Source organism: Rutilus rutilus (genome assembly GCF_951802725.1).
Source record: "Rutilus rutilus genome assembly, chromosome: 14".
NCBI lineage: Eukaryota > Metazoa > Chordata > Actinopteri > Cypriniformes > Leuciscidae > Rutilus > Rutilus rutilus.
In genome coordinates, this window is record NC_140219.1 from 23,562,613 (window position 1) to 23,586,690 (window position 24,078).

General features: G+C 41.0%; 1 protein-coding gene across 1 annotated transcript in view; it reads left to right on the forward strand.

The window, feature by feature from the left end:
• LOC311303289 (uncharacterized protein) overlaps positions 1–24,078 on the forward strand; it is a 114,610-nt gene that overhangs the window by 8,699 nt on the left and 81,833 nt on the right. The window contains exons 2-4 of the mRNA XM_084429693.1: positions 1,546–1,617; positions 4,686–4,757; positions 7,524–7,595. Coding sequence (XP_084285819.1) covers positions 1,546–1,617; positions 4,686–4,757; positions 7,524–7,595 — 216 coding nt within the window. The remainder of the gene's footprint in view (positions 1–1,545; positions 1,618–4,685; positions 4,758–7,523; positions 7,596–24,078) is intronic.

Consider the following 24,078-nt stretch of genomic DNA (forward strand, 5'->3'; position numbering starts at 1 on the left):
CTGTTCGTTTTCTCACACAAACCGCTCGTTTCGTGTCTTAGGCCATCAATGTGTACTTACGATGGGGAATTGTTTAATTTGGACTTCTCTGTGCATGCTCTTTGAGGTGGTGACCATAGACCTGCATTATATGACTGACAGACCGGTTTGGCCTAAAAATATCAAAATTGAAACTACTGCGGAAACAAAGACACCTACATCTTGGATGCCCTTGAGGTAAGCTAAAACATACCAAAATTTCATTTCATTTTAATCACTTAATCCCTTTAACATTTTTTTACATTTTTTAATTCAGATAATATGTCTTTATGCTCAAAAGTAAGTGTGAAAGATCCTGTCATGTTTGGTTTTCAAAGCAGATGAGGGCCTTGTTTCTAAACCAAGTGTGCTGCCTACCTAGACCACATCCTTTTTCTACTCACATTTGATGCCCAAAAATGCTGCCGCCATCTAGAAGAGGATCATGTTTTGGACTCCATGGTCTGTAAATGGCCTGTACCCTGTAATATGTTTCCTATATGGCTCATATTAGTCTGCTTGATGTGCGTTTTGTGGTTCTGGGGGAATCTTTTGAAATCCAATATGCCTTTAAATCAGATTTATAAATGTTTATGTATATTATGAGAAGCACACTGAGACGGCCTGATGTTAGTGTGTAAGTGTATGCGTGTGTCACTGTATATTTCTCAACGGTAATCTTTTCAGTGTGGCGAAGCTCCAGTAAACAGCGTCCCACAGAGGAAGTCAGTTCGTATCCATAGGCATGTATACTCATTTCAGTGAATGTATACAATTTTAGACAAGCTTGAAACAACTGATAAAATAGCAGTCTGGGAAAAGTATAAGATATTGACTAGAGTGGAAAAATACTTAGTTTGGTAATATATAATTCCCTCAGATGCAAGAAGAGACGTTTTCCAAACAAAAATGTTTCCATGCAATCTGTCTCTCTCAAGCAGTTTATTCCCACATTTCATTCGCTTTGCTTACATACAGAACAAAATATCATTCCTCTGCCATTTTTTTTTGCCTTTTTTTTTTTTGCATGGAAAAGAAAAAGCAGATAAACATATTGAAAGAAAATAATTGCATTGTATACAGTTATTGTACAGACACGACAGAACAGAAAAGGACAGGTGTACACTAACGTGATTCCGAGCCATGTGCGTCGTGTGTGTGTATGGGAATGTTTAGAGTCGAGGCAGAACAATAGCAGCATGCTGAAAGTGAGTCGCCTCCAGCGCAGTGAATACGAGGCAGAGTGGCGGAGCTGATGTCGGCCTCTCAGACTCAGTAACCCGCAGCATGGCACTAATGCTCGCTGGCAGACGCCAGCTTTGAACAGCGTTGCCCCGCGGGCATCTGGTGCGAGTCGGGGCCGTTGAGGCTCTGCCAGGGAGCCTCTGTATTTAAATTCTCTGTTTACTGACTCTGCTGTGAGCTGAGACTTGAAAAATCATGTTTGAAAGCATAAGTGAAATAAAAAGCTTTTAACTTTTTTTTTCATCCCCTCTCCCTTTCCCCCCCCCTTTTTTCTCTCTTCAGGGATCTGGACAGGAATAACATCACCCGGATCACCAAAGTGGACTTCTCTGGCCTCAAGAACCTACGCGTGCTGTAAGATGTCACTCTGTATCTTTCGCTCTTATGGTTAATCCTTCCTTTAACTCCCAAGTGCCCCTCCTCTTCCGTGTTGTCTTTACAGTCAAAGCCATCAAAGGTTTCGAGGCTGAAAGCCGGGAGGATTACGGCACAAGTCATAATAAAACAAACTGACATTTAAACTGAGTAAATCCGACACGTTTAACATGACCCTTTGACTGAACCTCGCATGAAGTCATTGCCTTAGATGCAGTCAATCTTCAAACTTGTTCTTGAGTTTGAAGAATATGCAACAATATATTCCATACCAGAAACGTGAACTTTTAAAATAAAAAAAATGACGGGACGGCTTGCTAGTAGAGGCGCAGGTCAGTCGTGATCTAGCGAGTTGGGTTCCTCTAGAGAAAGTGTTCTTGCAGCTTAATGACTGTAATCATGTATTTCTCTGTGCTGTTTTCTTCCTGAATGAAAGCCCGTAAATAGAGAGGAATGGAGATAAAAATAAACAAGTGAAAAAAAGAGGAGTAAAATAAACGCCCAAGAGAGCAGTCGTAAGCAGAGGCAGTGGCTGGCGGGCTGCACAGAGGCAGTTTAAGGTGGTTTGTGATTAACGGCCATGCCCCAAAAGCAGCCTCTCCCTGGGACCAGCGAACAGCCTCGGCACCCCCTTATCTCTCTGGAAGACTTGCACCGTATGATAGCTCAGGACAAGCCTCCAATCTCACCTATGCACTCTTCATGCACGACATTCACCCTGTGACATATTATTTTCCCACGTGAAAGTCCATTTAAAAAGACTTCAAGATTATTTAAAAATACTGTACAAATATCATAATTATTCGGTTTTTAGATGTCAAAAGGTTTTTGGGGGTTCTCTCCACATGACATTTTACAACCTGAACTAACCTTGCCTTGTCATAATTTCGCCAAATTATCCGATATTTTAAAGTCATCATGAAACGAGGTTGCGATAGTCTCTTCTCCCCTATTGTGATGTATTTATGAATGAAGCACTGGACTGGTTTAGATCTATCTATTTGCAGCTTTATTAAAGGGATAGTTCACCCAAAAATGAAAATTCTGTCATCATTCACTCACCCTCAAGTTGTTCCAAATCTGTATGAGTTTCTTTGTTCTGCTGAACACAAAGGAAGATATTTGGAAGAATGTTTGTAATCAACAGATCTCGGTCCCCATTGACTACCATAGTGGGAAAAAATATATACTATGGTAGTCAATGGGGACCGAGATCTGTTTGGTTACAAACATTCTTCCAAATATCTTCCTTTGTGTTCAGCAGAACAAAGAAACTCATACAGATTTGGAACAACTTGAGGGTGAGTAAATGATGACAGAATTTTCATTTTTGGGTGAACTATCCCTTTAATAATAACACTACAAGCAAGCAAACAGGTGATGGGCGACACTTAGACAAATACATGTATTCGTAGTCAAGTACGGGCACAGGGTCGAGTAGTGATGGGTGATTTCGAAACTTTTGCGAATCTTTTGTTTCGAATCAGTGGTGTCAAATAAGGTGATATGCAATGTATATTATGAGAAAATAAAAGTATTTTTGTCCTTTGATGCATGTAAACATATTGTAGGAGACCTCCTAAACAAAATTAGGAACCTTTAAAATAGCATAAGAGGGGTACTTAGACTTTCCCACTCGAAATTCCTCAGAGAAGTGCCAGCTGCACTGCAATTTGTCCTTTGAAATCATTTCTCTTGTTTTTTCCCCACACGAGTCTACATGTTGCTTACACCATTTGACTTTGATTTGATTATGAAGTAAATTGTTCATAATAAATGAACAATAGCTTTGAAATTTAAGATTGACCTTACCTTGGGTCATAGATTGTTTCCATTCTAAAGTCCTCAGGGAAGCGCCATCTGCACTGACCTGAGTCCTGCCTATAAACCAGCACTTGGTTAATGCTTAAGGCAAGAATAACAAAAACTATTCCAGCAATACCATGTGTCTTGCTTCACCCTTTCAATTGAGAGGTCTTCTATTCTCCTTGTCAGCCCCTGTGAAAGCATCGGTGTTTGCCTGTGTCCCATATGTTTCCATGCAAAACTTCAAAACATTTCTATAAAGATGAGAAAGACAAAGAACAGAAACAGGGAGAGATGCTGAAAAATGAAGAAAAAAATTGTTATTATTCTTCAGCACACACCAAAACCCATCTGGTCAGGATCGAAAGGGATTATGTTTAATGCCAATACATAAACCATGGTGGGGTTGATCCCCTATTTGTAAGAATGAGGCAGATTGTTACTCAGACTTAGATTTATGTTTTATACGCAGACTATATGATATGTTTGTTATCAGCAAAGAATGCAATTATTACGAATAAATCAACTCGCTTGTGTTTTTGGCCTCACCGTGCTGGATCGTGCCTTAAAGCTGTGGTATTCATAAAAAAGGCCTTAGCCAAGTGTCTCATCTTTTCCTGACGGAATGATATGACAAAACATGGACTATGGCTGTAAAAACAGTTGCGTGTCTAAACATTTTCTTTAAAAACATCATTCATAAGCCCAGAAAGCGGAAGTCCACTTTAGAGACACTTTAGGATGTATTTTGCTTCAGGGGGTTGTCTCTCTTTCTGGGGGATTGGTTGTATTATCCGGTGCCGAATATAATTTAGTGGCTGTGTGCGTTCTATGCGAGTGTCTGCATGTTAGTTCTAATTCAAAGAGACTCAAATATAAACACGAAATAGCCATGGAGATGTGCTGTCTTTGTAATGCATCTGGAAAATTTTAAGGGCCCTGAAATATGACAAAGTCTTCAGAGTAGAGGAGAGCTCTGAAAATACCCTCCGGAACGTTGTCACAGGCATGCTGGACACGAATGAGGGTCTGCTGAGGCAACCGCACACTTCATAAAATCAGAGAAAAATCTCCTCTGGTTTTCATGAGAAAAAGGCAGTTTGCTTATCAGTCACTGTTGTGAAGTCTAGTCCTCTTTCAACTGTCATTTCAATCACTCTGGGAGGCTAATCAATGTCAGTTGAAGTTGAATCGCTGGAGTTGATTGAATAATGAAGTCCTTTTTTTTTTTTTTTTTACAGCCATCTGGAGAACAATCAAATAAGTGTGATCGAAAGAGGAGCATTTCAGGAACTCCGACAGCTTGAGAGAATGTAAGTATAAAAATAGAGGAAATGATTGAACTCACATGCTGTCATGATACATATTCCACATGTTTCTGTATGTGTGTTTTGGACAAAATAATTTGTAGCTGTTTATGAGCAACACACTGACCTTGTCGGTTTTAATCTGAAACATCTTTACAAATGCGAAAGGAACTTTGAGAATTTGGAGGTGACCTCCATAACTTTCCTTTTTTAAGTCCAGTGGGTTTACGTGCTTGTTTGCCCCCTGACATCTGGAGCGCAGCCATTTGCTCTTTTCTGGTGAGAATCTTAACACTTGCCAGTGAAATTGACCATTGGGTCAGACCAAACATGCTAGCTATTACTGCAGTTGGACAAGGTCAAAGAATGTCTGGACTGTAGCTTGCCTGTGTTAGCATCCTTGAGTTTGTTTATGTGTGAATGTCTCATTCCGTTTCATTCCTTGTAAATGTTTGCACGGGTCTGTCGGTGTTTAACCGAGTCTGTTGGCAGCTGCCGCCACGTGTTAGAGATGAACGTACGTCAAAATCAGCAACCATCATGAAGAGAACCGAAGTTTGTCAGTCTGTTTACCACCTCTGAAGAATCTGTCTCTGTGGGTTTGGTTTATCTGGGTCTTAAGAACTACATTCCTCAATGTATCACTCGTATTTGGAATTTCACAGCATTTAACTCAATGACCCACTCTCGGCGGCGAGACGGCCAGTGTGTCCACATGCATTCCCTCCATCTGACACTCGAGTGTGACTTTTTGTTGTTGTTGTTGTTGTAACCCAGCAGACATATAAATAGCTTGACCCCACTACGAGAGCAAGTGCTTTAGAAATACTGATACAGAAACAGAAAGAACAGAAATGTTGTGACTTTGGTGCAAAAAAATTGATAAAATGTATAATCCATGGTTTAACAAGGGTCAAGTTTTGAGGTAACCAGTCCCATTGATCCCTCAAACTAAGGTCAATGACAAATAAGAGTATCCACGATAAAGAAAACATGTTCCAAGGTCTTAGAAATGTACTCTTTGTATTTCATTTTGTTTCATATGGTTGAAAAAAAAAGTTAACTTTTAAAAAATATATATTTACTGCATTTATCTCCGAAATGGTCAGAAAATAAACATACATTTTTACATCATTTTTAAGATTTTTTTTCTTTATGATGTTATGTGGTGTAACCATCAAGTGAAAAAGTAACATATTTTACTTACACCTTGAATACATGTGAGTCTACACATCTTTTTTTAAAACTCTACCGTTCAAATCTTTGGGGTTGGTAATTTTAGTTTTTATGGGTTTGAAAGTTTCTTGCTCACCAAGGCTGCATTTATTTGATCAAAAATTTGAGACATGCTCAAAGACATGCTCGTCATACAACATATACGTTAAAGTACTGGAATTTGTGAATTGCAGTTTTAATGTATTTTTAAATAAATCGATAGAATTCTACAGTAGTCACTGTCCCACAGATTTGTGTAGCACAATTGTAAGATACCATACAAGTCAGACAGAATGATGGTTGCTGTGAATTTGTCTGTAGTTCAGGCTCACTAAGGCCGTGCGTCCACCAAAGCGTTTTTTTCCAGAGGCTAGCATATTTTTCCAATTAACACCATAGGAGCACCACGTTTTTTAAAACTCCAACAGCGTGACGAGCTGAGCGTCTATTTCACACTGAGCTCTGAGCGCTGTGCGTTTTTTACCGGTCGCAGAGAGTTGAAGAATGTTCAACTATGGGGAAAACGCAACGCTCATCACTGTCCATTTTTTGCCAGCCGTCCAAACGCAGTGGAGGAGGGGCGGGACAAATACCACACCGACCAACCGCCACATCCTGCTTGTACAACGGTAACAGACGAAACAAGAGCCAGAGCAAATACTTTACATCAACATTTTTATATAGAAACAATACATCTGTGAAATGAGATACTAGTAACACTTCTGCGGATATCATAGCAAGCAAAGCAGCTCAATAAAAAAAACAAAATAAAACGCTGCACTGCCGAAGCGCTCTTAAGCGGCCACAGCTAAGCGTTTGCAGCAGAGTGCCTGGCATTTTCAGCTAGCTAAAACTCTTTGGTGGACACATGGCCTAACTCTTCGCTTGTAGAATGAGTCTACTTGAAGACTACAGCAAGGAACCAAGTCATAGAGGTTGTAGATTCTCAAAAAGAAAAAAAGAAAAAGTAATGTTTCTCCTCCACATACCTTTGGTTTGCTCCATGACCCTGCATCCTATCATCAAAACCCATACTCCCGTGATAAGGGTCATACCAAATCCCACAGTCCGTCTGGCCAGGCTCATGTGAGTGATAATAGCCTTTAAAGAGCACTACTGGAGATAACCTAGGCCATCTTAAGAGGAAGTACATTTTTTTCCAATCAGATGTGATGCACAGATGTGACTCCTGACCCCAGGATGTAGCTATTGGCCTGTCGTGATGTTGCTCATCCTAATAGCAATGCTGACCCGGCTTGTTTCTTCAATCAGAAAGATGGATTGGTCTGTCCGTGTGTCGTTTGTGTTTGCCTTGTTGTCTCATCCATCTAGGTATTCAGATGCCTGCATGTCGATGTGCTAGTCAAACAACCTTTCCGTCTTTGTTTGGTTTTCGCTCTCTCTTTTTGCCTTGGATAATCTAACTACACAAACACATACCCACTGATCTGTGCTCTGCATAAGGTCATTCTCACAGTGTCTTACGTTTCGATTCTTACCTCCTGACGTTTTGACCACACTAACTCTTGCCCTTCCCCTGTCCTCTCTTCCTCACAGCCGCCTGAACCGGAACCGGCTGCAGGTCCTGCCGGAGCTGCTGTTCCAATCCACACCCAAGTTGGGCCGCCTGTAAGTCATCGCTTCCCTTTGATATCAGTGCCTGGAAAAGCTTGTGGTCAAACTTCCCACTGTTTGAATTTTGATCATTGTACTGGAAAGGATCTTGCTTAAATATTTGACTTTCCCAAACACTGTTTAAAGGACGCTGTCAGTGCAGGGATATTCTGTGTTATTCCTTCAGCTCGTCCAGATGTGATTCTTTCAGATGGACCAGGAGTCCCAGCCAAGCTTAATGTGACACAACCTCTCCCCGTGCTCTTTATGGAGAGGAGAAGGTGTGCTGGAGGGAATATTTTTCTTGGATAAACGAAATTCTTATTCTGAATATTTTCCTGCTCTGCTTTGAATCAGGGACATGTTTTGGCTTAGCCATCGGGGAATACTTCATTTATGAATTTAGAGTCGTCAATGAAACTAGCGCGATCAGGTCAGGCCCGTGCCGGAGCAAAGGTTAAGCTTTACAAGTGTTTATTTGAAGCCGATTGTGACAAGGTAGTCACTCAAGAGCACCATTAAGTTCTGCGAGCAGCTTTGTGTTTCTCAAATGTTTCCATGAGGCAGAGAAGATTAGATTGGTTGGCCCTGATGCTGGCATTTGAAGCTTTTTATGTAATAGTTTCCCTGGTTTGAAATATTACAACACACGAGTGTCTTTGCTCGTCATTCACAAGCTACTACATTTGCATGATATACTGTATGACACATGGTTGGTCACAGCAGTCAAGACTACAAATCTTTTTTACAGCCAACTAATAGAACACGCATTTTATAGCTTGATATTAAAAGGCATTATGGGGACTAGCATTGGAAATTACAGTCTAATTTCCACACCAATTCCTGCAGTTTCATGGAAGTGTTAATATTCTGACTGATACAGACAAACTAATCATTATTTTATAATCGATCATGGCTGATAACAATAATAAAATAAAGTTTGTCTACATACAAATAAAATGATAAAGATAAATATATCTTGTGTCCTTAGTTTCATGAAAACATGAATGCATTAATGATATTACAAATATTAATTTGAAACTTGATGAACTGTCAGTGGACTTAGGACATATTCTTCTTCTTTCCAACAGCAAATCTAAAGTACAGCATATTTGCTCCCTCTTGTTTTAACATTTGCTAAATGTAAACCGGAGTATGCCTAATGAAAGTTGTTTAGGGCGGGAGTGGTTTATGGCAGGGCTTGTAACCTTGCCTTGTCAGGGTTCGTTACGCTGGTTGATGTTAGTGCGATATGAACGGCCTCACCCGTAACCTTCCCATTAAAAAACCTCAAGCCCGGCCAGCTGGGGAAAGCAAGCCGACCGTGGCGCACGCAGGAAGGGTTAGGCGGAGCGAGGCTGGGGCCGACCGTGGCCAGCAGGACTGGGAACACTGACAGGGGTCAGGGAAAGGTAAGGAGCAAGTTTTAACGCTGAGTAAGACTGAGGAGCAGAGGGCGTGGCGGATGAATAAGGAAGACAGAGAAAGACAGAAGACAGAGAAAGACCGGTCTGTGGGTCGTGGGGGAAAAGCCCTGCAGAGACGTGTGCGGTAATGACTGCCGGAGGCCCTTTGTGGTCAGCACTCTCTGCAGCCTGGAAAGATTGTGGTTACAGTTACAGATTTCACTGTGTGGACTCAGAAATGTACCTCATACTCAATGCAAGCGTACTTATACACTCTTTATCCGGGGGTTTGGTCAGGTTTCTAGATGTTCTTCCACCCTTGCCCTGTTCTTAGACGGCTAGATCTTTCTGTCTAGCCGTTGAAACCGAATAATGAAAAGCGAATGACGAATTAGAAGGCAGTCTCGAACATGCCTGCTCCTATTTATTAACGGTGCAGCTAAATGGGCCCCTATATTAACTTCAGTTCCTGTTCTGAGACAGGCCTCTGCGCTGGTAATGTAGGATATTTCGGTCAGTGATACCCATGAGACTCAGTCACTCCCTGCCATTACCCATAGCTCAGGTTGCATGTGATTGGTGCATTAAGAGGAATAAGAAAGCAGAATGCATCATCTTGTCTTATGTCCCCTTCCCCTCAGCCAATTTTAAACTTTCCCTCTTTAATCTTCCGGGTACAATTATCCCGGCAGAGGCGAGCAGTTAGCCAGCATGAAATGACCACCAAACAGCGGCGATGGCCTTTCATAACTACATAGATTGATTGAATCTCGAGCCTGATTTGAGTGTCGAGGTTGGATTTTACCCTCCCTAGATTTTGCGTCGCGAAGTACGTCTTTTGTTTTTCTCCTTTCCCTGACAGGTTTATGTTCCTTTTGAGCGTTTGTTTTCTTTTATTTATCAGAAACAAATCGCTCTCCCACACATCAAGTTTTCTCCCCGCGTGTTTTGGGGGGGTTTGGCCTCCTCAGCCTTGCAAACACAAACCATCTTTCAGCTCCAGACTGAATCTCAAACATGACTCCTGAAGTCTGCAGCCTCTCTGAAGCTATTTAGCTCAGTGGTTCCCTTAATGAGCTCTCCATAGCATGATTTAAAATAATTGCAGTTATTTTGCAAAGTGTACTGTGCTTTTAAAGCCTTGTAATGACATTTTACGGCACAGTTAAGTGATTGGTTAATGACTTATTTACCCTGGACTCTGCAGCTTTATCTTGGAATATCATTCTGAACCTGTATGATATTCTTTCTGATGTGGATCACAAAAGGAGAATTATGGAGAAACAGAATGAACTATATGCGCTATATTCAAACTCTGCCATAGTCAGCCTTGTGTGACAAACTAACTGAAATTTATTCACTAAAAATCTTCCTTTCCAGTGGGCTGTTAACTGTTGAGACCCAAAACAAAATCATTTTTTGACAGTTTGACAAAGTTTGACAAACTCACTGACTGAATGATTCGGTTTTGGAACGTGAACTGATTCTTTGAAAAGATTTGAATAAAAAATGGTGTCCTTAAATCACTATTTCTCTCATGAATTCCCTTAAATGCTCATGAATGGAGAGCAAGGATGTAGTTTCAGTATGTTCTTCCTCATAACTATTGTATGTCTTTAGAAGACATGTCTTCAGAACTACTTTTACTGTGCTTTTTTGTCATTTTGGAGCTTGACAGTCCCAGCCCTCATTCACTTTCATTATAATGACTGGCCAGAACTGACATGAGGGTGTGTAAATAATGACAGAATTTTCATTTTTGGGTGAACTATTCCTTGAAATATTTGGGTCCGGAAAATCTGTTATAAAAACAAGCAGTTGGGTTCTGCTGCTGTATAAATGGTGATTATCAAGTAATAAGGGATAATACTGAAACTCCATGTCATTATATTGCTGTGTAAAGCAATGCAAGTTTTGTCTACCCACAATAGCTGGCTAATAATTCAACATGCCCCAAGTACATAAACCATAGAGCTCTGGCTCAGGGCTTTCAGAAGTGGCCTACTGATTGTTTTCAGAGAAATGAACCCTCTCTGAATCCAGCCAAGCGTCTTCCAAAATAGGGCTGCGCTCAGCCAGTTTCAAAAAGCTAGACAGCTTTGTGATTTACTCCAAAGACATATTTAGATAAATACAAGCTACAAAGACTTTGGAGTCCTGACAGAAAGCCAACTATATACAGAAAGCTCAACGAAAAGCTTGACTTTTTTTTTTCTTGAATTGTACTGGCTTCCCAGGGTCGTGAGCTGATTGATGTACACCGGGGAACTTTGAAATTCACAGTTTAGTCCTGGTACTGGGATATGGGTGAGCTAACCCCCCAAAGGCAGATCAGTCAGAGGAAGCTAATATTCTCCACTAAGTTCCTACCAGAGAAATGTTAATGACCTGCTGTGCTGTTCTTAGATGGAGGCAGTGGCATTTGCCGGTAGCTTCTTAACCTTGTCAGCCTCGAGGAAACCGTGTACACGTGGGTCAGACAAAAACCAAAGCGGACATCTGCCCAAGGCACTGCCCACGCAGCACTTTCTCTTTCTGCTGACAGGAGGAATGAATAAATAAACCTGTTTACACTGTTTTGGTGAAGGAATTTAGTTTCATAGCTTTGTTTCGTAAAACTGCTACAGAGACTGAGGGAATGCCAGGTATTGAAAGTGTGAAATAAACAGTGAAATTAAATTGTTTAGATTAAATGTTTAAGCTCACAGAAAGAAAACCCAACTTAAGCTTGTGTGCTGGTTTTAGACCAGTTGAAAAGTGCCCAAATCCCCCCTAAAACTACTCAGCAAACTGACCAGTCTGACCAGGCTGGGAGACTAGCAAACCTGCTTAGGCTGGTTTAAGATATTTGTCTTCGTCAAGAATGTGACTTGTATTTAAGTTCAGGTCAGAAATGTGTCTTGTTACTGACTTTTAAGTTGTAACTGTTCAAATATGAAAGCACACATCTTCAGGATCAAATACATACCTGCCCATAAATTGCTACCAGCAAGTCAACTTTTTTTGTGCTATTGAAAGATGTGAGCATGAATATCTTCTGTATGCAGATGTTCAGGTTCAGTCAGCTGCCAGATTCTCTCCTACACCACAATGTGTAGCTTGCAGCTGTAGGCAAAATCTAGAAATCTGCTGGCAGTATATTTTATTGGACGAGAGGTTTATATGTATGTTGTGTGCACCGAAATATCCCATTACATGTGTAAGCAATTTAGCATCCAAATAAAGGAAAATATGCACGATAGGGGGAATGGTTAGTTAGTAAATTTAGATACACTTAAGGCCTCCTTTTCACATTGTTGGCACAAGGTTATGTGAAATAAGTTTGTTTAGTTTCCTCTGTGGTTTATAAAAAGTACAATCTGTGAAGACCATGCAAAATCCAGTGGCAGTGGTGAAACCGTAGAAATTTATGGTCAGATTGTTGAATCCGAGAGGTAAAAAAGTCATTGAGTTTTCACCGAAGGCTGTTGACTTATAGTCTCGTTATACATTAACCACTTTCACAGCATGTTGTGGAGTCATATCCTCTCCCTGGACACTGTTTGTGCCTCACTCAGGCGCTTGAGATCTGGTGGTCTGGATGACAGGTTGATTCAGAGAAATGGTGGCCTGTGGGAACACAGTTTGCTGTATTTATGGGGGAGATGAGGCAGGTCTGTAGCGTGAGTAAATCTCTGTCGTGGTGTGGGGCCCACAGAGCCACCCAGTGTTCCTGAAGCTGCACTGCTGTGACTGTTGGACTGTGGGGATTCTGCTAGCATCTTTTGCTATTGGTGTAGAGCAGCAGTGTCACTCACGCACTGAGTGCGCACATAGACCCACCAGAGAGAATCATAGGTCACTGACTAGCCTGGAGTAAACTATTGATTCATTTAGAAAAGCCTGATTGTTAAAAATTAACCTAAAAAATATGTGCTGTTTCCTAATAGAAGTACCAGATGTTTTCAATATTGAGTATGATAAGACAAATCTGCACTGCACAGGGATTGTTTTAGATTGGGTTTGTACTGCTGTGTTCGTGTTCTGACTTTTTCACCTCTTCACTGCAGTTTCATTGATTATTTGACGCTGAATCCTCATAACTCTATTAATAAGCTTAGCTAGAGGCAGGATAATAACTATCATTATTTCGTTATTGATTTCATGTTACCCTACGTAAATGATGTTGATAAAATGTCTTACAAGGCTGTTGATGAAAGTAAGAGAAAATCTGCAGGGAAGTTGTAATGACAATTGATTTAAAAGCTCTGTAACATGTCAAATGCTTAGAGATACATTAAGGTCAACATGAAATTACTTTTTGATGCTGCCTTCACGTGCTCTCGGAAATTTCCTACTTCCCACTTCTGAAGTCGTTCATGTCCATTTTTTAACTAGGAAACTAGTATTTACCATAATTCCGATACCATGTGGCTGCATTCGTTTTTAGTACGTAGTTCCAAGTCTTTTAATGCATGTGGCAGCATTCGTTTTTAGTAGAAAGACTCGGGAGGCAAAATAACGTAACAAGTATGCATTTATTAACAGCCAAGCATGCAACTATTATTATATAAAGTTCTTTGGCGTAGGCCCTGTCCATAGCTCGCAATCCGAGGGTCCGGAATCTGCATTTCCTGCCTGAAGACGAAGGCAGGGGCGCAGCCGACCCCCTGGGAGGTATGGGAAGGGACCATCCTTGTGGTGGTGGGGAGTGTGGAGGGGAAGGGACCATCCTGGTGGTGGTGGGGAGGATGCAGGGGAAGGGACCATCCTGGTGGTGGTGGGGACTTTTTATTAGAACACTTTTGAATAGATGAGAAGGTAATAAGTGACGTAACAATTGAGTCTTCCCGGCATAACTTATGCTAACACTTTCATTTCCAAGTCTTTTAATGCATGTTTCATTGGTATGCATTGGTAAGTTAATACAAAGTAATTTTTTTTTTTTTTTGTCTTTGTAATGTATAATCAAAGTGTCATAACATGTGCCACCTCGGTTGAATTCACAAAGCCATCTTATTTTTTAACCTATTATTTACTCCTTTCTTGTAGAGTTTCAACTGCCAATTTCCAATCTAAGTAGAGGGCTTATTCTAAAATATTCCAAATAATGAAAGTAAAATGAGTTTCTAATGTAATTTCGTGTTGACTTTATAAAACATAATAGCTGCAGGACCTTTCGCATGTGGCTTTAAGATATTTTGTGATGGGTCTTACGGAAACGGCAAAGGAAGATATAGGGCCCTATCTTGCACCCAGCGCAATTGACTTTGTACACCGACGCATGTTTCATTCCTATTTTGCACCCGCGCAAAGCGCGCTTTTCCCTCCACAGAAGCACGTCGCTAAACTAGGGAATGAACTTGCGCTCTCTGGGCGGTTCAGCGCAAAAAAGGAGGCGTGTTTTGGCGCAAACGTTCCCTGGTGCTATTTTACTGTTCCATAAAACAATTGCGCCACTGGCCAGAAAAAACCTAGTCTAAAGTCAGTGGCGCGTTGCGCGTTGTTCATTATGCTATTTTAAGGGCGCATGCTTGACCATAATGTATAGAGTGCACAACGCTCATACACTGGGCCCTATCTTGCACCCAGCGCAATTGACTTTGTACACCGACGCACATATCATTCCTATTTTGCACCCGCGCAAAGCGCGCTTTTCCCTCCACAGAAGCACGTCGCTAAACTAGGGAATGAACTTGCGCTCCCTGGGCGGTTCAGCGCAAAAAAGGAGGCGTGTTCTGGCGCAAACGTTCCTTCATGCTATTTTGCAGGTTTAGAAAACAATTGCGCCACAAACCAGGAAAAAATAGTTTAAAGTCAGTGGCGCGTTGCGCATGTTATTCATATGCTATTTTAAGGGCGCATGCTTGGCCATAATCAATGTAGCGTGTGCACAACGCACATACACTTTTATTCTCTCATCTACACAGAAGCAGCAGTTTTCATTTTTGAAAATCATACATTATTACGATAGATAGATAGATAGATAGATAGATAGATAGATAGATAGATAGACAATTTATTATAAAAGCATACATCTAGCTTACACATTTACCCAAATTATCATACGCCTTTTTAACCGAAGTTAATTTGGGTGTGTTTCTCCATCCCCAACGTCCCTGACGAGAGCGCTGCTCTCCTCGGCTGTGAACCGCTCCTGGCGCGCGCCTGGCAAATCCGCCGTTATAATAGGAATCCGCTTTAGAAGAAGCGCGCCTGCTCTTAAAGGGAATGTGAGAAGACGCTCTGATTGGTTTATTTCACGTTACGCCCAAACCACACCTATGAATAATGAAGCTACTTCAGACCAACCCATTTTAGATTTGCGTCGGGCGCAAGTGTCATTTATCCCGCCGGGAAAATAGCAACAGCGCCGAGACCCGCCCACAAAGTTACTTGCGCTTTGCGCTTTGACACTTGCGTTTCAGATCGTTAAAATAGGGCCCACTGTGATTCTCTAATCTACACAGAAGCAGCAGTTTTCATTTTTGCAAATCATATTATTACAAACGATAGATAGATAGATAGATAGATAGATAGATAGATAGATAGATAGATAGATAGATAGATAGATAGATAATTTATTATAAATATAATAATTTATTATAAAAGCATACATCTAGCTTACACATTTACCCACATTATTATATGCCTGTTTAGCCGAAGCTAATTTGGGTGGGTTTCTCCCATCCCCAATGTCACTTCTCTCTCTTTTACGGCCGTGACGAGAGCGTTGCTCTCCTCGGCTGTGAACCGCTCTTGACGCGCGCCTGGCAAATCCGCCGTTATAATAGCAATACGCCAAGGAAAAAGTGCGTCTGCTCTTAAAGGGAATGTGAGATGATGCTCTGATTGGTTTATTTCACGTTACGCCCTAACCACACCTATGAATAATGAAGCTACTTCAGACCAACCCCTTTTAGATTTGCGCCCGGCGCAAGAGTAATTTATCCCGCCGGGAAAATAGCAACAGCGCCGAGACCCGCCCACAAAGTTACTTGCGCTTTGCGCTTTGACACTTGCGTTTCAGATCGTTAAAATAGGGCCCATAGTGTTCAAATACTCAATCTGCGTTTTAGTTCACAAGACCTGTAATTGCTAACATGCAAAATGGGAAATGCGTGCATTTGTACTTCATTCAAGTCTTCAGAGTGATCTGCATTCTGGACTCGGCCAAGATGTGTCTCAGGAGAAAGAGCGCATAGATAGAGTATCCCGGTCTACAGAAGCAGAGAAGACCTAATTCGTTGTGTTGATTGAGGGCGCCTATAATTTGGGAAATAGTTTGGGGCCATTATGTGCTGGGGTGTTTATCACAGGTGGTTCCCATGACGACCGGTTGAGATCGTAATTGGATTTAAATGGGCAGAACTGCTTGCACATGTTTGAAAGAGCATGAACGAATGCACCGCAGTGACCATGCACTGCAAGTTTCCTTCTTTAGCAGCACAGCCTCCAGATGAACCTTCCTGAGTTTGAACCTAGCCTCTCTCTGAGTTTGAAAAATTAAAGGGCTGCCGCTCTATCATCACTATAGTCCCATTAACATCACCCAGACGCAAACCAGCACACTTTGACTGTGTAGATTTAATCTGTTTGGTAAAGATCACTAATGCTACACCACTTATTAAGAGCCCGGGGTTAGAGCTACGTGTGTGTGTGTACTGGTAACCATACAGACCTAACACTGTGTACAAAGAACTTTATAAATGTGTTTATATATACTATTCAAAGTTTTAGAAAGTCTCTAATGCTTACCAAGATTGCATTTATTTGATTAAAATGCAGTAAAAATAGTCATATTGTGAGATTTTATTACAATTAAAAATAACTGGTTTCCATTTTAATATATTGTAAAATGTCATTTATTCCTGTAATGCAAAGCTGAATTTGATTACTCATGAAAGCATCATTACTCCAGTCTTCAGTGTCACATGATCCTACAGAAATCATTTTAATATGCTGATTTGCTTCTCAAGAAACTTCTTCTTATTGTCTTTTTTAAAGTTGTGCTGCTTAATGTTTTTTTTTTTTTTTTGTGGAAACTTTGATATTTTTTTCAGCATTCTTTGATGAATAGAAAGTTCAAAAGAGAATCAGTATTTATTTGAATTTATTTTGTAATAATGTAAATGTCTCTACTGTCACTTGATCAGTTTAATACTCCTTGCTGAAAAAAGAGATAGATAGATAGATAGATAGATAGATAGATAGATAGATAGATAGATAGATAGATAGATAGATAGATAGATAGATAGCAAGCAGGGTGGTTAGTGTTCTGTAGTATGGACAAGATTGAAGAGGATGAAACCTATTTTTGCAATCAGGTCATATTAAACCAATGCTAAGACCGGTATTGTGAATCTCGGTGCATTTAGAGCCATTCAAGTAATTGTGTACATTAGACGTCATGGTTTTATTTAGGTTTAAAGTTTCCTCAGGGTTGTTAAACTGTTGAACCCATCTCGATACCCTTGTTACTGGAAGTATTAACCATGCCGCTTATTTTTGCAAGTGTGAACAAAGCACACGACGAGTCCAAGGAATGTTTTTCGTACAGAAGTGTGCATCTCAGAAAAGCCAGGGTGAGTAAAACAACAAACAAAGCCCCATTAATGCAGCAGAGCTCATCCTGACTAGATTCCTCCCACTGGCAGCAGTGCTATTGCCCTTCACAAAAGGCAAGGAAAGAATTCTGACAGGCCAGCACTTTTTTGCACCGCACTGCTGTGTTTACAAGAACATCTGAATCAACAGCAAGTCAAGCCTAGCTTCTGGGCTTGGCTTTCGCATAGAAGCACTTGTCTTACGGATGTCAAGATGTTCGAGATCCCAACGAAATCGCTCTGGTCAAATGTCAGAGCTTTTTTGACATGCCTGAGATGGCAGAAAACAGCACAGTCAGCATGGCAGATGCTGCGATTCAGGGTAAGTTAGTCACTGACCCGGGCATCCGGAACTGGATGTACAGCTTGCCCCACCACACACACACACACACACACACACACACAAACACACTCCGGGGCCGGTTTTACAGTGAGAACGGCGTGCTAAACAAAACGCTCTGGTCAGTTTATGAGAGTGAAAGAAAGCTAACAGTTCGGGTTCACTTCCAGACTGCCCTTCTTTTATTACGGACTCAATTGTCACTTAGCTAATTACAGCTTCTTTTTATGATTTGAGGCCACGCTCGCAGCCAGCCTCCTTCAGGCAACAATGGGAAGGTTTGTGGCGCGCAGGGGACCTAAGTGAAAACAGACGCTTCTCCTCAACTTTCTCGTTATTGTTTTTCTCTTTTATCTTCCTGTGCGACTCCACAAAGCGAGTTCAGATATTCAAACCTCCATTAGTCATTCTGGCCACCGCATTGTGAGGAGTTACTTGGCTGAACTCGAACGCAGAGTGGTTGGTCATTACGCACCCAAAATGCACACTTAGGCAGGCCGCTAGCTGAATATTCATGCCTCATTGCTATAGATACAACATACTTGGGAACTCTGCAACAGAGTGTTTGGACATCAAATCTGGGAAATATGCGCAGATAAATTGTTACATTATGTTGTTTTTTCTCCCCGCTCTGTCTCTGTTGGCTCCATTTTACTCGGCACGCCAACATAAACTGGGCCCCAGAAGGAGTTCATCTTAGATTGCTATGTGTATGTGTTTGCATGTGCGGTTTGCTTTGTGTTGTTTCTGGCACAGGTTTGGATGACGCTTTTGAATGGGTGTGTATGAGATGAGTTGTAATGTTTACTCATAGCTGGACAGGTACTTGTCTAATAAAAAAAAGCAGTGAAGAGGGGAACTCCAGGATACAGAGGGGCCAGCTGTGTTGAATTGTGCCACCATTTATGATCTTAGAGTGTATATTGTACCAGGGGGGATTTGATTTTTGATTTTGATAAACTTTATTAATCCCTGAGGGGAATGATTGAAGGAGATGATTTGAGGCTGGAGAAGTAAGATTTCCTCTACAAACCCCAGTGTTAAGGTGCGATCACATTAGCAAAAATTTGGTGAAATTTCACGGGCAAAAAATGGTCCATTGTCTATAATAGATATGCAATCTATATATATAGTATGCAAGTATGTACTATGTATAGACTGTATAGTGTAGCAATGAATGAAGCACAGCTCACACAGAAGTCACTTTTAAACTAAGAAACTTTGTGTTGTCGTCGTGGTGATTTTTCATGATAAACTGAATGTGATATCTTTCGCCCACATGGATTTTTAATTTTTTTTTAATGACTGGATTTTGTTTGCTAAAATTTGCAGAACGTAAATGCACGTTCTGAGTTTTGTTTTTAATTTGTGTGAAGGAAGACGAAATGGAAAATACACATTATGGTGATACGCAAATATGACATTAACCAGATGCATATGAACAACATAAATGTACTGTAATATTGCAGCCTTATCTGCACAAACTGACGCAAATGCACAAATGAAACTAATTCAAAAGAAGTTGTTTCATGAATCTTCTCCCTCTGAAAGGAATATTCTGAACCTCTTCTTTAACTTGTGTCTGTATGTTCCCTTTCAAGGGAACTCGAGCTGCGTCGAGACGCGGCAGGGCGTCCCCACCGCGTCTCGACGCAGCGTCTCGTTCCCTCTCAGGGAACCAGGGTTACATACGTAACCTGAGACGTTTTTCCCATTAGCCCTTTACGATGAAGACATTTTTTTGGTCTGTGTAATATAAAAGCAGTATATAAAATGTTTGAATATTTGATTTAATATCTCTTCAAATAAAATGCAGTTTTTGTCAACTAAAATTGGATGCCATTTTAGTCAGGCTAAAATTGACTTAATAACTATGGCATGATGAATTATTGATTAAATTAAAAGGATGCTTTTGTCAAAAACAACAACAAAAAAACACTATGCTTTGGTGGATAACACTTTTACACAGCTATTTCATTTCAATAATCAAATAATTACTGTAAACTAACACCAAAGGCGTGTAAGAGAATGAGCTGTCCACCCAGCCTTCTCTAGTGACCTTCAGCACTCTGCAGATGTTGCCTAGAAAAACAAAACAAGAGTTTTTCTTCCTATGATCTGCACTCTGGAGAGAGATGTATGTGATTCACTGCCTTCCTACACACTTGGCTCACAAACAATGAAAATCACACTATGAAGTGACAGCCACGTGCACCAAGAGGATTTGTAATCATAAGTAGATCATAATGCCATGTTTCGCAGAAATGGCTAACTTAGCTTTCGAAGATGAAAATAACAGAGCCGGAAAAGCCTAGGTCCCTATTTGCCTTGGGAATCTTTATCAACAGTGGCTTAGAGCAATATACAAACAACCTGAACAAAAAACACACATACTAAATGAAAATAAATAGAGGCTGCACTGAAGGAGCCTTTTCCCACTGCAGACGCTTCAAAGGAAAAAAGAAGGACGATTATGTTTCTTACAAAGACATTTGTGTAAGCGAACAGCATTGAGCAAAGATGACAGTGGTTTCCTCGTGGAGCTGGAGGGAGAGATGAATGCGAAACACGACACACTGTGATCAGCGCCAGAGCCACATCCAATAAACTATATGTCTTATTTACAAAGAGCAAAAAAAATGGCTTCATCCTAAAGTGGGAATGGGAAAAACACAAACGCACGTTAAAGAGGAGGTTGGGGCAATTCTCTTGCACCCAAAGTGTGTGCTGGGGCGAGGGGATTTTGGGAGATGATTCCAGAACAACATGTGTCTTGTTTGACTTGGGCACACACCACCACATTACTTTCCCTCGATCTGTTTTCTCAATTTCATAAAAAATATATTTACTTGCACCTATTAATCATGGAGAAAGAAGGGTAATGCTAAGTGAAAACTGAGATCCCTAATTCCCAGAGTCTTGATGACAGTGTTGCAACGTTACAAACCAAAGAAAATAAAAGTTTAAGTCTTTTTCGTTCGGCTGCAAACCACAGAAAAATATCTGCAGATTTGGCTCTTTTTTTTGAGGACTCCAGGTAATTGGATGTGCAGTCGTCATGTGACTTTACACTGAAGGTCAACTGGAGACACTGTCCATTATTAAAGTGACTTGGAAAATAGGACAGCATCAGAGTTTGGTTAGAAAAACAGTGCAGCGGTGAAAACATTATTTCATTTCAGGCTTCTAAGTTAACAGTTTTGATTCTTTTCTTTTGGAACATGAAAAGAGAAGTTCAAAATCATTGTAAAAAGTAAAATCAAGATGGATTTTTCAATTTTAAATATTTTCTTTGGAGCATGTCTTGATAAATTTGTCATTACCGCAACACGCAAACTTTGGCCCAAAATCGGAGAATCTTCTGAGAAGCTAAGAACTTTTTAGTAGAGCAATTCAGCATTTTAGTGAGCAAAAATAATTGCTTACTGAGGTATTCACTTTATACATTATAAATTATATTTTACACATTTTCTCTATTTTCTGTATATACTTAAAGGAGCCGTATGTAAGATTGTGGCCAAAACTGGTACTGCAATCACTTTCAAATGACTGTAGAGCGGTGTATCCCCTCCCCCTCCCCCCTGACTCGAGGTTGCCAGATAGGCTGCAGGATCCAGCACGAACATTTGTAGCTGCAGCTGTGGTAACTAGAGCTGAGCTGGCAACCCGGATGCCGAAACACTACTGACTTCGTGATTGGTAGATAGGTGGAGGGTGGCGCTTCAGGCCAAAACACAACATGACAACATCAACATCAGTTGAGGGCTGCAACTTCACTGGACTACTGTTGTCAGTGATATAAGTATTTGAAATGAACATGATTTCTTAATGTCTAGTGACATATCAGGGCCATTTTATGATTAATTGAAATACATTTCTTACATACAGCTCCTTTAATAGACCAATTTGATGAAAATTCTTTAAAAATATATTAAAACAGAAAATTGCTTGTAATATTTATCTTCACTTACACCAGTGGTTCTCAATTCCAGTCCTCGGGACCCGCTGCTCTGCACATTTTGTATGTCTCCCTTATTTAACACACCTGAACCAGATCATCAGCTCATTAGGAGAGACTCCATGAACTGAACTGAGTGTGTCAGATAAGAGAGACATACAAAATGTGCAGAGCAAGGGGTCCCGAGGACTGGAATTGAGAACCACTGACTTACACTACCATCGATTTTCATAATATAATTTTAATATTGATACACTGTAAAAAAAATTCTAACCCTCCCAAATCAAAAATTTCAAGTGACCGATAACATCTAAATTTTTCAATTGGCCCAAGTGAAATTCTGTAAATTATCAAATTAAATTTACAGATTTTCACTTGGGCCAATTGAAAAATTTAGATGTTATCGGTCACTTGAAATTTTTGATTTGGGAGGGTTAGAATTTTTTTAGTGTATTAATGAAGAAATCGTCACTGCCATGCTCATTTTCATGATATTTACCCCAACAGTCAAGAATTTCCCCAAGGGCACATGAAAAAAAAAATGGGGCAAGCAAAACAACAGTGACAACTTGCGAATGAAGAGAATATACGCCACAGATTACAGCCACGTCAATCTTATCTCCCTCTTAATACCCTCCCCACCCTGCAGGAGTACATATGTCAGGATTTTATTAGGTGTGTCCAAATGTTGATTAGCTGTTGGCTGAGGAGGCATTTGGGAAGTTTTAGTGGTGCTGCTCAGTTGAAAGGGTGTCCTTTGACTTAACATCATGTGTGTCACTATAGGCCGATCCACCTATATATTTACTGTGTGAGACAAGGGGGTAAATCTTAATGTCGGTTGTTCTCGACACCTATATCCAAGAGCGTTAGCTAGGGGTGGACATGACTTGAGTGCTTTGCAGTCATCTGGTGCATACGTGATGACCTCAGAGAGCATATTTTACATTTCTCCCGTTTTTTCCAAGCGATGCATCAGCTCTTCACATTTAAAACCATGTGAGATTGATTAAGTTCCTTTTGTGGCCCTGACAACCGCTGCACACAAGGTGCTGCAAAGTCTCCAGGCATCACTCCCTCATATGGTCATACTGTTTTATGAAAGGTGTCTGGGCACTGTCATGTTGGTGGATGTGTATGTGTGTTTGCGTGTTTGAAGACTTCTCAGAAATATAAGGAGCCAGAACAGCACAGTCCATGTGGCGTTAATGGTCCTTAGAGAGGGTACATGTCTAGGCTACAGGCTCAGTAATCACCACTGACCCTGACCGGCAAAGTGTTTTTCTTCATGTGGTTCAGCTGACCTCTTCTATCTGCACAGAAACAAATCTCAGCGTCTCATTAGGCTTCATGTGTTTGTTTCTGTAAGGCTTTGTAATTGTGGGTGATTAGCACAAGCAGTGAGCCATTTGTGGATGTTCTGTGCTTCGAGACTGGGCCGGGCCTCGATCGCTCTTATCTCAACGCACGGCTGCGTAGTAACACTAAAGTATTCGCCATTTCCTGTGGCCCCGACAATTAACCCCCAAGATTCTCGACACGCTAATTGAGGCCATGTTCCACCTTTAACGCTCTTTTAACGAAGCCTAATCAAGGCGCCTGAGAGACCGCTGATGCACGTGCGTCTGATTTGCTTCCAGACTGGCCCAGTTTTTAATATGACGGGAGAGAGTTATGGCTTCCAAAAGGAGGCCAGCACGAAGTGGCAGACGCTGTTTTTTTACAACGTGTCAATGGAGCAGTTGACAGACCTGTGGTTTGGGGCTTCCATTGTCTCCCTTGAAAACGAACATTTCAAATCCTGGATTATTTAATCCTGCTTAGTTTCTATCTGGACTCTTGAGGGAAGAGTGCAGATTGGTCTGGTTTAGGGCTGCCAAAGCCACACTCGGAGATCCCATCTCCTTCCCAGTGCCAGCCACCTCCCGGATGATCTTTGAATTGCAGGAATAACGGAGGCAGACATGAGGAAGGGGAGAGGGGAGTGTGGTGTTGTGATATCACGGCAGCAACATTTACAAAGGCAGGAGACATCCTTCTCCATTGACTCACTGCAGTGGAAGCCACTATGGGCAGCTGCCAGGCGTCCTCGGGATAAACAAGTAAAATTACATGGTGTAATGCCTGGGACTGTGAATTTCACTAAGCAAAGGCTCTCTGATTCTAATTATGACATTCATTAACGCCAGGATTCCTGGAACAAGGGCTT